Source organism: Leishmania donovani, chromosome 35 (assembly GCF_000227135.1).
Source record: "Leishmania donovani BPK282A1 complete genome, chromosome 35".
Classification (NCBI taxonomy): Eukaryota; Euglenozoa; class Kinetoplastea; order Trypanosomatida; family Trypanosomatidae; genus Leishmania; species Leishmania donovani.
Genome location: NC_018262.1, coordinates 1,288,160 through 1,299,317, shown reverse-complemented (window position 1 = coordinate 1,299,317; position 11,158 = coordinate 1,288,160). Strand labels below are relative to the sequence as shown.

The following is an 11,158-nucleotide window of genomic DNA, read 5'->3' as shown; positions in this document are numbered from 1 at the left end:
ATGGCCGACATCGGCACCCACGATGACGTCGCGCTCGACAAAACGTTACGGCCTAGTCAACGACATAGCAATGCCGATGGGGACGGCAGCAACAGCTCGGTGCTCTCTGACATGCACCTGTCTGACGGCTTCCCTCACGGCGACGCAGAGGGGGAGGATGAGATGGACATCCGCGCCTCCCACGTGCACATGGAGGCGCTCTACGTCGACTTGCCGGCGAAGCAGCTGCAGGTCATCATGCATAGTGCCCTCCGAGCCTACAACACACACGTTTTCATCCCGACGCGCACCACCTGGCGTAAGGAGGAAGGCGCGCGCCGCGAGCTGGAGCGGGACGTCGAACGAACGGCACTGAGCCGTATTGCGGAATACATCAAGAACGACATCACCGCCAAGCTAGGTGGTTGCTGGCACGTCATCTATGGCCACGATTTCGCCACTTTTGTGACGCACAAACGCTTATGCTTTTGCCACTTTCAAATAGAGGGTGCGGACGTGGTTGTGTGGCGTCATGGAGGGTAGACGCAACGCGCGGGAAGTGGCACCACCTCGTTGCCTTCTCCTTTCCCCCGCCTCTCCTCCTCGGGAAGGTCTTCCTGTTCCTGGTGCCACTCTCCTCCGTGCTGTGCGCCTGGCTCTTGTCTCAGGGTTGGTGCCTCCATCTTTCGTTTGGTGTGGTTGTGGTTGCTTGCTGAGGCCACGCGGTGAAGAATGGGTTTGACGTGCTCACGCACGACAGATGTAAGCTCCCTCCCCAAGAAATACAAGAACAGACGACAGCAAAAGCAGCAGCATCGATGAAAAGCTGCACAGTGCCCACACGTGTGCGTCCATTGCCCCGACACACACCAAAGAAAACAGAGGTGCCAAGCAAGACCGTGTTTTTGCTTTCTCCGCTGCGTTAGAGGGGTAGAGGAGGGGGGAGAGGATGGAAAGGCAGTAAGGTGGCAAAAGACAGAGAGAGCGTCAATGCAGCTGACAGGCATGTCGCTCTCGTTTCTTCTTGCAGCAGCACACCACCAAGGCTCGCATCAACCCATGTGCTCCCTTCCTTTTTGTCTGTCCGTTCTCGAGGCCCACCGCACGTACGATTATGCGCTTGGGTGTGATCTTGCGCGTGTGCGGGGGGGGAGCGTATCGTGCTTTTCGCGCTCTTTCTGCTTTCCTCCTACCTCGCCTTGCATGTATGACCGTGTCTGCGTCGACACTTCCACCACCACGTTCTTCTCCTCTGCCCTCCCCCTCTCTCTGACCCTCACACCTATGCTTTCATGTGTGCGCCGAATAAGGGAACCTCACTTTTTTTCTGAGGTCTGCTGCAGGCGCGAAGGTAATACTTTCCAGATGCATGCATCGAAGGAGGTCTTGGTGCCACAGTTGGCGATCGTGCTCGGCAACGAAGTATCTCTTACTAACCTCCAGCGAGAGTGGGCCGCGTTTCCACATGGGGTCTCCTATACAGAATTCCGACAACTGCTTGAGCCGCATGTCAGGCAGCACCCCAGCCCTGGTGCATCGACGAACGTGAGTGTTGCTCTCCTGCATTCATGGACCCAGCCTAGTTGTGGCATCTCTGCCTCCTCGCCCTCCGCATCTGTAATCCGACCCGCTCGACCTCAGCGAGCGCACGCCACTGCTCCAGTGACCCTCGCCGCCGCCGCCGCCGTCGATGACGCCGGCACCAATCGGGAGGCGGAACGAACCCGCCGTATCCGCAGTCGGCAGGAGATAGCTGGGGTCACGACACGCCCCGTCGAACCCATGAAGCACCTCTTCAACCGTGTCAACATCCATAATCAACAACGCGTCACGTGGGAGAACTTTGTGAACTACCTGGTCGCCGAGGCGAGCACTGACACGACAGGAACAAGGCTCAGCAGCAACACCTTCAATCAGTTTACTTTCTCGCGGCGGCTGCGGAGCCAATCCAAGCACTCACAGAAGCAGCAGAAGCCAAAGAGGAGCACCTCCGCCGAGACACTCGCATTCAAGCGCTACTGTCGCGGCGTCCAAGAAGTCCCTAAAGCAGCTCGCACGTCTGCCGACCGAGAGGGCGACGCCGGACGCGGGCACGCTGCAGTGGGCGTTCGCGAGGACGAGGATCTCGGCCTCATTCGCTTCCTCGACGGCATGCCTGAACACAAGTCGCTTTTCTTTGCGTCTACCCGAAGCTGCCCTTTCATGCTTTATTCGAAGAACACTCTCAAGCGTGTCTACTCGGCACCACCGAATATGCTCCCGGGAGTGATCCCCTCGGCTGTTTGTTACCTGGCTGCGCACGACCTGTTCGTGTGCTACTCTCCGGACGATCGACTGCTGCGTGGTTGGGGTGCGCTCCTCTCGAACACCCTCACGGTCACGACGATCACCCCACTGCTGCTGGAGGGTTTAGTGCGTCGCATCCAGGTGATGCCGCGCGAATCGCCCACCTACGGCGATTACATGGAGACGGTCTTCCTCGGCAACAGTCTTGGGCAGGTGCTGCGCGTCACGGCACCTCACGGGCGCAGCGGTGGGATGGAGTTCACAGTGGCGCAGACTTACGCCAATCTTCACACGCGCAAATCCGGCGGCCTTGTCGACTTCTGCGTGTACGGGGTGCACCTGTACTCTTCCGGCTTTGACGGGAGACTCGTGGCGACATCTCTGCTCACGGGGAAGTCATTCGACCTTGGTAGGGTTGCAAATGAGCATTTGACCACGCTTGTGTACGTCTCAGGGCACGACTGGGTGGTGGCAGCGACCTCGTGTGGGCGCCAGCTGCTTTGGTGGGAGGCGCACTCGCACGGAACTCTGCCTGGCACGCTATTCGACGTGGCTGGCCACGGCGAACACAATGCATGCATCATCGCACTCGTTTATGTGGCGGCAGCGGACCAGGTGGTGAGCGCCGACTGCGAGGGCGTCGTGAAGGTCTGGGACGCGTCTACGCAGCGGTGTGTGCAGTCGTTCCGAAGCAGTCGCGTACCGCAGCGGCACAAGGGTTCGCTCTGCAGTGTGCTGGCGAATGAGGCGAAGGCGTCGTCAGCCAACACGCGCACCGCGGCACACGCCGGCAGTGGACTGCTCGCCGGCAATCTTGCAGGCCTCTTTGCCAATCTCGGACTGCTTGCCTTGCTGCCGGCTGGTGCGGGGCAGGCGAGCCACGTCGGCGGCCCCCAGTGCCACAGCTTGATTTACTGCGCGTCGACGCAAGAGCTGCTCTGCGGCTTCTCCAACTCCATCGTCTGCTGGGGGCTGCACAGTCGCGACAGCCCACTCGCGTGTGACGCGGAGGAGGTGTGCTACGATGTCTTCTATGACATTCGGACCAGCACGTTCCTAGTGCAGAGCGCAACGCGGCTTAGCGTGTGGGATGGCGTACACGGGTACCGTCGCGGTGTGCTGAGTCAGGTGACGGAGTCCGGCATATCGCAAGTCGGCGCCGATATCAAAGCGGTGTGCATTGACGAGCTTGGCAGCCGCGTGTTTATATCACTGAGCGACGGGAGAGTTGTGTGGCACACGACGCAGAAGCTCGCGTCGGATGCCTCACAATGCACACCCGCCACGGCAGCAGTCTGGTGGCAGGCCAAGTCTTCGGGCTCTGGCGCCGAGGCGAGTGGGCCTCCGTTCGTGGAGCAGATGCACTACTCCTCGATCTCGCGCACCTGGATCGCCATCACCTCCAATGGGACACTGCTGGTGCGATCGGAGGAGGACAATCAGGAGGTCGGCTTTTCGGCCACCATTTCCGTTTCTGCGTCGCCCTTGACCCAACTGCGCGTGTCGGAGGAGCTGGGGCTTGCCGCCGTGACGGATACGCAGCGCACTGTGTACATATACGACATGCAGGCGTGGATGGACGCGCCAGTTACGAAGAGGCTTGCCATGTACGGCGGTCTTGTGGATCTGATTTTCCTCGACAGTGCACCAGCGTTGGTGACGGTGCACGCCGGTGGCGTTTGCCGATGCTGGTCATGCGCGCCAGCGGTGGAGCGGTTCAAGCTGCTGAGCGCATTTTGCCATCCACAGCATCCCACCCCGAAACTCGCTACAGCCGCCACCGTGGAGGCAGAGCGGGCGTGGATGCAGGCGATCGGGCGGACGCACCTTGCCAGCGCGGGGACGACGCGAGGACGGCCGCACATGCAGTCACCAGCCACGTCACCATGCTATCACACAATTGCGGCCCCAACCACTGGCATTCACAACACCTTGCAGATAGCTGGCACGAGCGCATCGCCGCTTGGGGTCGTGCTGCCTAAGCTCGCCTGCTTCTCTCGCCCTGGCTCTGCATGCGTTGCATCAGGACCGGCCACGCCGGCGCTGTGCGCATCGCAGCGCGGCTCGTTAAATCCGCTGCGACTGGGGTCGGTCCTTGAGCGAACCTCAGCCGATCAGACTGAGGTTTCGGGTGAGGGCGCATCGTCCCTCATGAAGCTCCCCATGTTTACGGGAAGGCCGGCCACCGAGGCACTGCGAGACACTAGAGCTGGCGATGGCTGGACTGCGACCGCGACGACCCCGACCGCATCCGTCGAGTTCACCTCCGCGGCTTACGACGGGCGGCAACATCGCTTGTTCCTTGGCGACTCTGAGGGTGTCGTGCACACCTATAGCATGTGCCCTCTTCTCCAAGCGTACACGTTGCCTCGTTGCTCCCATGCGAGCCGGCCAGCGTTCTCGCTGACAGCCGCGACGGAATTCACTGGAGCGGATGCCGACGACGGTTTTGCAGTCCCGAAACTGGTGCGGTCGGTGCAAGTGCACTTGCACCATAGTACCGCAACAGAGCCAGATGCAGAGGCCCGCGCAGGTTGCACGTATCGCGACAATATGTCGACAGCGACCCGGCGCGATAATGATCGGTGCGGTGTGGTCTGCGTGCGGTGGCTGGACGATCGTGGTGTGCTCGCTACCTCTGGCTACGACCAGGAGGTGTGGTTCCTCGACTGTAATACAGGAGAAAAGGTTGCCTGCTTGTCGACAGAGCGGCGACTTTCTGGAGCCGATCGCGCCCACCAGCCCCTGACGTCTTCGAGTCAGCAACACAGGGAGCTGATGCAAGAGTCGACGGTCCTGAGTGGGGTGCGCAACGGGCACAGGGCCGAGGGTGCCAGCACGCTGCCCTCTCAAAGTATCTTTAGTCTGCCACAGCCGCCGCGCCACGATGATTGGAACGACGACAGCACCGCTGCCTTCCTCACAGGCGCATCGCAGCTGCGCTGCTGCACGCACAGCAGTAGAAACGAGGACGCGCCCGCGACAGAGGAGGGCGGAGGGACCCTGTCGCCGGCGCCATGGGGGCAAGAGGAGGGTGGCGCGTTGGCTACCTTGCCGAATGCACGATGCACACCGGTGAACTCCCACGGGCCGGCGTCTTCTGTAGGCCAGAGATACGCGTCTTCCAGCACCCTCTCTCGCTACTCGATCCCGGCGTTGATCGCGACGGCTAAGCACGACCGCGCACCGACGGGGCCGAAGGACGGCATACAGGGGCCGATGGACCAGCGCGGCAGCCCTCTCGTGCGCCCCTCATCGTGCTCACCGACAAAGGAACAAGCGCTTTCCAACGACGCGCCTCGTAGTTGGAGACCCCTCTCACATTACAACACGTCATTGCTCGCCATCAGCCCGCTCGAGAGGGGCGACAGCCCACGAGACGCTGCGTCTGCGGCGATGAGCGCGTCGCGCACTTCCGACTGCGACGGTGGCATGCAGATTCACATCGCAGACTGGCAGAAGCGCGACCTGATGGCGATGCGCGAGTCGCGGGGCGTGAAGCCGCACGCGCCGGTGCAGCCGGGCTTGCACAACACGCTGGTGCACGTGGAGGAGAGCAAGTGGCACACTGCGGAAGCGACGGGGCAGCCCGTTCTTTTGGGTGCAGCCGATGGTGTCTCCAGGCATGTGGCGCGAACTGCCACAGCAGCAGCGGCAGCCCCGGCAGTCACAGGCGCTGCGTCCCCACAAACCGAAGCGGCATCTGCGTCGAGCGCCCTGAGCCTGACAACGAATATGGCGACGTCGAACAGCCTTCGAATCGAAGCGGCAGCGAGGGCGGCAGAGACAAGCGGCAGCATCGGCTCCTTCGGCGTCAAGGGAGTCCCGGCACTGATAGAGTCCTGCGGGGCTCTGAATAGGGCTTCGTGCAACAGTACCAGCATCGCCGAAGCGCTAGCGCTGTGCGTCTCCGGATGTGCGCTGACCACCTCCGCTGTTGACGCGGACAGAAACGCAGCGGCACAGCAGCAGCAGAAGCAGCCGTACCTACCACAAGGAGCACACGGGGGGAGGATCAGACCCGATTCAGAGAGCAGCTCCGCTGTGCCGCGCCACGGGAGCCCTTCACGAGTGCCGTTCGCGCAGCCATCGGCACCCGGACACCGCACATCTACTGACGCGCTGCCACCTCCCAAGAAGGCCCTACGGAAAGATGGCAGTGGAGGGATGACTTCTTCCTCGACGGCGTTGGGCGTCACGGCGTGTTCCCTTTCCCAGGACATCGCAGCGCGGGCCCAATCGTTCACTTCTGCGAATGCTCTGTGCCTACCGCCTATGCTGGCCTACAGCAACGAGTGTGAGGGGAGATTAACGTTGGAGATGTACTCTAGTGAACTCCGTCGGTGCCTCCGGCGACCGCGTCGATGGCACGATACGTAAACAGTGTGCGTGTGTGTGTGTGTGCGGAGGGATCCAGCTGCGACTTATAGGTGCGCTGCTGATTGCATTCGCCGCTGCGCACCTTTCACCTCGTCTTCCCCTCCCCCTTTCTCATTGTCGTGGCTCCCTTTTCGTTTCTTTTCCTTGTTGCAGCTCCGCTGTCTTTCGCTTTGTTTATGTTTTTTTTTTTTTTGCATCCGGAGCGCGCTGTCCCACCCCCTCCCCCTTTTTTCCTCTCTCGCGCTCCAAAACTCAGAATTGACAGTGAGCGACGCAAGTATATGTTCACGTATATGTATATATGCGTATATGCTGATGATCATGTATACCAGCCACCGCATCAGCACCAGTGTTCTGTGTATATATGGCAGACGCGTAATTCTACTTCTCGTTTTTGTCGTCCTCCTTGCACCCCTTGTACATCATGTATAGTCCCATCCCCACCCACCCCTCCCTCCTGCGCCTACTTTCGCCTTCTTCATTTGGCCTCTGCCTCATTTCGGCGTGTGTTTCCCATGTAGCCCTTTTTTTTTTACCTTGTCCGACCCTCCTCTTCCTCCTTGACTTCCCCGATGCACATGACTTAATCCAATGCTAGTGTCTCTTGCATTTGATGTTTGTCTTTCATGGTGCGAGGCACTGCTCAGTAAATGAGGGGCAGTGGATGGGGAATACGAATGGTATAGGCCCGATGCATTACAGCAACATACAGACACCGAGATACGAGAAAAAAAAGGAAACCAGCATCTCCTTTACTGGCAAGGCTGTACGGCGGGGGCCCTTCCGCACACATGCTCGTGTGGGAAGGGAGGAAACATACTCCGCGAGAGCCGTTATTCTGTTTGTAATGGTTCGACAAAAAAAAAGCAGTGCACTTTTTCATGTCATCGCTTCAGGGTCGCTTCATACAATCATCATCAGCTCGTTGTTGCGTGCGTCTGGCACTGCTGCTGCTGTAACTTCTTCGCGTGTCCCCTACAGCGCCACTCATATGAGATGCACACCCTTGCCTCTCTCCACGCTTTCTCTCTCTCTGCATCGCTCCCCTTCTTTGCTATCTGACCGCATTCGAAACCTAATCATCACCGCAGTTACAACAACGACGACAACCACTGATCGACTCCAACGTGGGCTCTAGCTCGCTTTTCATCTTTTATCCTTCTCCTTTGTGCCTTTCAAACTAGCATAACGTACCCGCTCATTTTCTTTTGTGTGTGTGTGTGTGTCTCTGCGTGGTTATCTGCTTTTCTGGGCGTTGGTGTCTGTCTAAATTCTTGTTTTCCTTCTAAGCGACCTCATCATTCACCCGTGTGCTGCACGCGGTGCTGTCCAACGAGCCGCACAAGCCCTCAGCAGAAGAGGCGTGCACCTTGCCGCTGGCGGTCGGTATCAGAGGAGCGATACACACGCACACATCCATCCACACACCGAAAAGCCCTTCTCTGCTCCTTCTCTCCTCCGCATACACTTCCACCTTGCTGGTGCCCACGCCTACTATTTGTTTCTGCGTATATGCGTGCTGGACTACCTCTGGCATACACGCGTTTTACCTGTTTTTTTTTTTGTTGTTGTTCTTCTCCCTTTGAACTGTTTCAACTCTCTACTGACACAACCCACGCCGGACACCCTCCCCACCGTCCCCACTCTCCCCCTCTCTATATTTCTTACATGTAGTCGTTCTGTCAATCAACCCTAAACGAAAACAAGGACGAGCCCTCCTCTCCCACCTCTGTACATATAGACGTGAGCGTTTGTGTGTGCGTGCATTGGTTTTTCTCGTGCACGTGCCTCCTTGGGTGCAGCCAGCCCTCTTCCCCACCCCCACCCCCACCACCTCTGTCTCCCTCACTCTCTTTCTTTGCGTGTCTGTGTTGTGTGCTGACAGCTTTTGCCAGCTGTACGTTTGCCTCTTCTTAATCCTGTTTTTTTTTTGCATTTTGTTTTTGTCCTCCTCCACCCTCCCTCCCTTCTGCGGGCGTTCTTCGGCTGTTTTCGTGTGGCTCGCGCTCTTCCTACCCCGCCTTCCACAACATACGGGCTTTCGCTGTCCACCTCTCGCGGTCGCCGTTTTGGTGTCACCGCTCCCCTTGGACTTGCTCGCTGTTCGAAGTCCTTTTGTCGCAGCCTTGTCCCTCATTCAAGGAAGTCTGAGTGCGTGTGTCCGTCCGCACGACGCTTGCGGCCGCCGTCCTTTACGTGCCAGACTGTACGCCGACACCCAATCCACTTTGCCGCTGATCTGACCACTACTCTGCATTTCTGTTTCTCTCTGTTCTCTCTGGGCTCTCGCCTAATTCTTCTCCAGTGCTGTCATCTCTCCGTCGGCTGGTCCTTCTCTTTGTCTGCTTGAGGCGCGGGATAACCGTTTGCGCGCCAGCCTACTCCCGCACCGCAGAAGACTCACGCCCTTCATTTTTCGTTTGCCGTTCCTTCTTGGACGCTCACGAGCACCCCTGATTTCCGTGAAACATCGCGCCGTGTCGCTCCGTTTGCGGCGCCAGCACTGCTGCGCTTTGATTGGTGAGTTGCGAGTCGTTGTCAGGTAGTCGAGCGACACTGGGCAATGGAGTCCAAGCCGAATCACCGCAGGGTCTGGGTTACCAGCGCCGTTGTCTTAACTGCTCTCGTCACGCTGATAGTACGTCGGCGCCAGCTTGCTCGCCGGACGGCAGCAGACGCTATGCACGAGGAGCTTGCAGCGGCGCTGAAGCAGACTCTGCTTCCAGTTCTCGTGCGCCCTGAAGACCTACCCGCTGGATGGGGGGTGGCGCCTCCGGTCTTCTACCCTCCGTACTGCGCCGCCATTCCGCTAGTGCTGCCGAGGGAGATGCAGGAGTTGGAGAGAGATTCTAGCGGCGTGCGTTCAGCAAGCACGTCGCGGTTTCAGGGAGGCGGTGCGGACGGCCTGGCCGTGGCGCCGACCGCGTTTCTCTTTTGCAGCTACACCGGGTACACAGCAGGCCCCTTCGCGACACGGCAAGACGAAGAGGTCTTTCTCACCGAGGTACTGGCGCACCACCCGGTGCTTCGAGAGCGTCTTGCCGAGAATCCGAGGCAGTGGAGTCCGCTGCCAGAGTCCGCGCCGCACGCGAGCACCGATGCCAAGACTGCTGCCGCCGTGACCGAGGGAAGGCGGCAGAACAGTTTCCCGCGCACCTTCTCTCACGTGCTCGTCAGTGATGACTGCGTCCTCCTGGCAGGCATGAACGGCCCTTACACGGTCGTCGCGGTGCTGACCGATTTTGCCGGTGCGTGGCCGCTGTCACGGACAGCGAGAGCGTCCGCAGACGGTGAGGAGAGCGGGCGGAGGAGGACTGGCAGTGCCACGCCGCCCACGATTGCCGAGGAGACGGAGCTCTCTGACGCCATAGAGGGCATTGCATGCGCTACTATCAATGTGCCACTTGCCACCCTTGGAAGCGACTCCGCGGCGCTCGCGTTTCGCGTGCCGGGCACATCCTTCGCGGCTCACCAAGGCTACTATCGCGTGGTGTGCGCGCGGGAGGGGCGCGAGCTGGAGCTCTGCGTGCCGCCGGAGTGGACGATGCGGAGCGAGTGCGTGAACACGTCTTGCACGACTCCCGCCGGGCCCCCGGTCCCAGCTCGCAAGTCCGTCTCCACTGGGGGCGAGGATGCGGAGTCGAAAGGGATTATCTTGACCCTCTCCTTTACACCGTCCTCCTTTATGTCGGAAGGCCGCGTGGATGTGTGTATCTCTGCGGAGCTTTTCTCCGCTCTTTACGAAGAGCCGCAGGCGGCTGCGGCGACGCTTTGGGCGGCCTCCGGCGCGACCGACGTCTCCAACCCCGTTGCCAAGGCGACGCTGGGGGCGCTGACAGCGCGACCGCTGCCGGCGTCCTCGCACGCGCGCACAAACGTCGTGACAATGGTATACGTGCAGCCCAAGTTCGGTGTTCTCTTCTCAGTACACCCGCGCTCCGCCGTCGTCTATGAGCCGTGGATGACAGAGCAGCCCACGATCCTGTACTACCCGCTTGGCGACGCGGCGGACGACGAGGGGTCGCCGCGGATGACGATTGAGTACGTCGTGGAGCTTCCCAAGACCTGGGAGGTCTTTGCCCGCGATGACGAAGAGTTTGTGCACAACGTCCTCTTCCACTTCACCAGCGGGGAGGCGGCTGCGATCTCGACGACATTGACGGAGATCAGCGGCATTCGCTGCGCCATGTTCCACGAGACGCGCGAGAGCCGCCGATGCCGCACCTACGTGCTGCCGCGCGGGGCGACGTTGCTAGTTATTCGGTGGGAGACGTTGGCGGAGAGCTGGGACAAGGACCTGCCAGTGTTTCAGCAGACACTCGACACCCTGCACATAGATGCTGCAGCCGTGATACAGTAGGACGAATAGAAGCATCTTCCCGCGGCGTGTTTGCCTGAGGACCGCTGGTCCGCCGCTTTCCAAGATGCGGAAGCGAGACAGCAGGAGGGGGGGCGAAGAGTGAGGTGCGGCTACCGCTGCTATCGTTGTGTCCCTACCCCCTTTCCTTTCTTT

General features: G+C 59.9%; 3 protein-coding genes across 3 annotated transcripts; all 3 read left to right on the top strand.

Moving 5' to 3' along the window:
• Nucleotides 1-522, top strand: LDBPK_353180 (hypothetical protein, conserved; the record flags this gene model as incomplete). Its single annotated transcript, XM_003864849.1, has 1 exon — nucleotides 1-522. The coding sequence occupies one exon, from the start codon at nucleotides 1-3 to the stop codon at nucleotides 520-522; it is 522 nt and encodes a 173-aa protein (XP_003864897.1).
• A 1,239-nt stretch (nucleotides 523-1,761) lies between these two features.
• LDBPK_353170 (hypothetical protein, conserved) lies at nucleotides 1,762-6,645 on the top strand (the record flags this gene model as incomplete). The annotated part of the gene is made up of 1 exon (XM_003864848.1): nucleotides 1,762-6,645. One exon carries the CDS (start codon nucleotides 1,762-1,764, stop codon nucleotides 6,643-6,645), a length of 4,884 nt encoding a protein of 1,627 aa, XP_003864896.1.
• Nucleotides 6,646-9,208: 2,563 nt separating this feature from the next.
• LDBPK_353160 (hypothetical protein, conserved) lies at nucleotides 9,209-11,005 on the top strand (the record flags this gene model as incomplete). Its single annotated transcript, XM_003864847.1, has 1 exon — nucleotides 9,209-11,005. The coding sequence occupies one exon, from the start codon at nucleotides 9,209-9,211 to the stop codon at nucleotides 11,003-11,005; it is 1,797 nt and encodes a 598-aa protein (XP_003864895.1).
• Nucleotides 11,006-11,158: the final 153 nt, after the last annotated feature.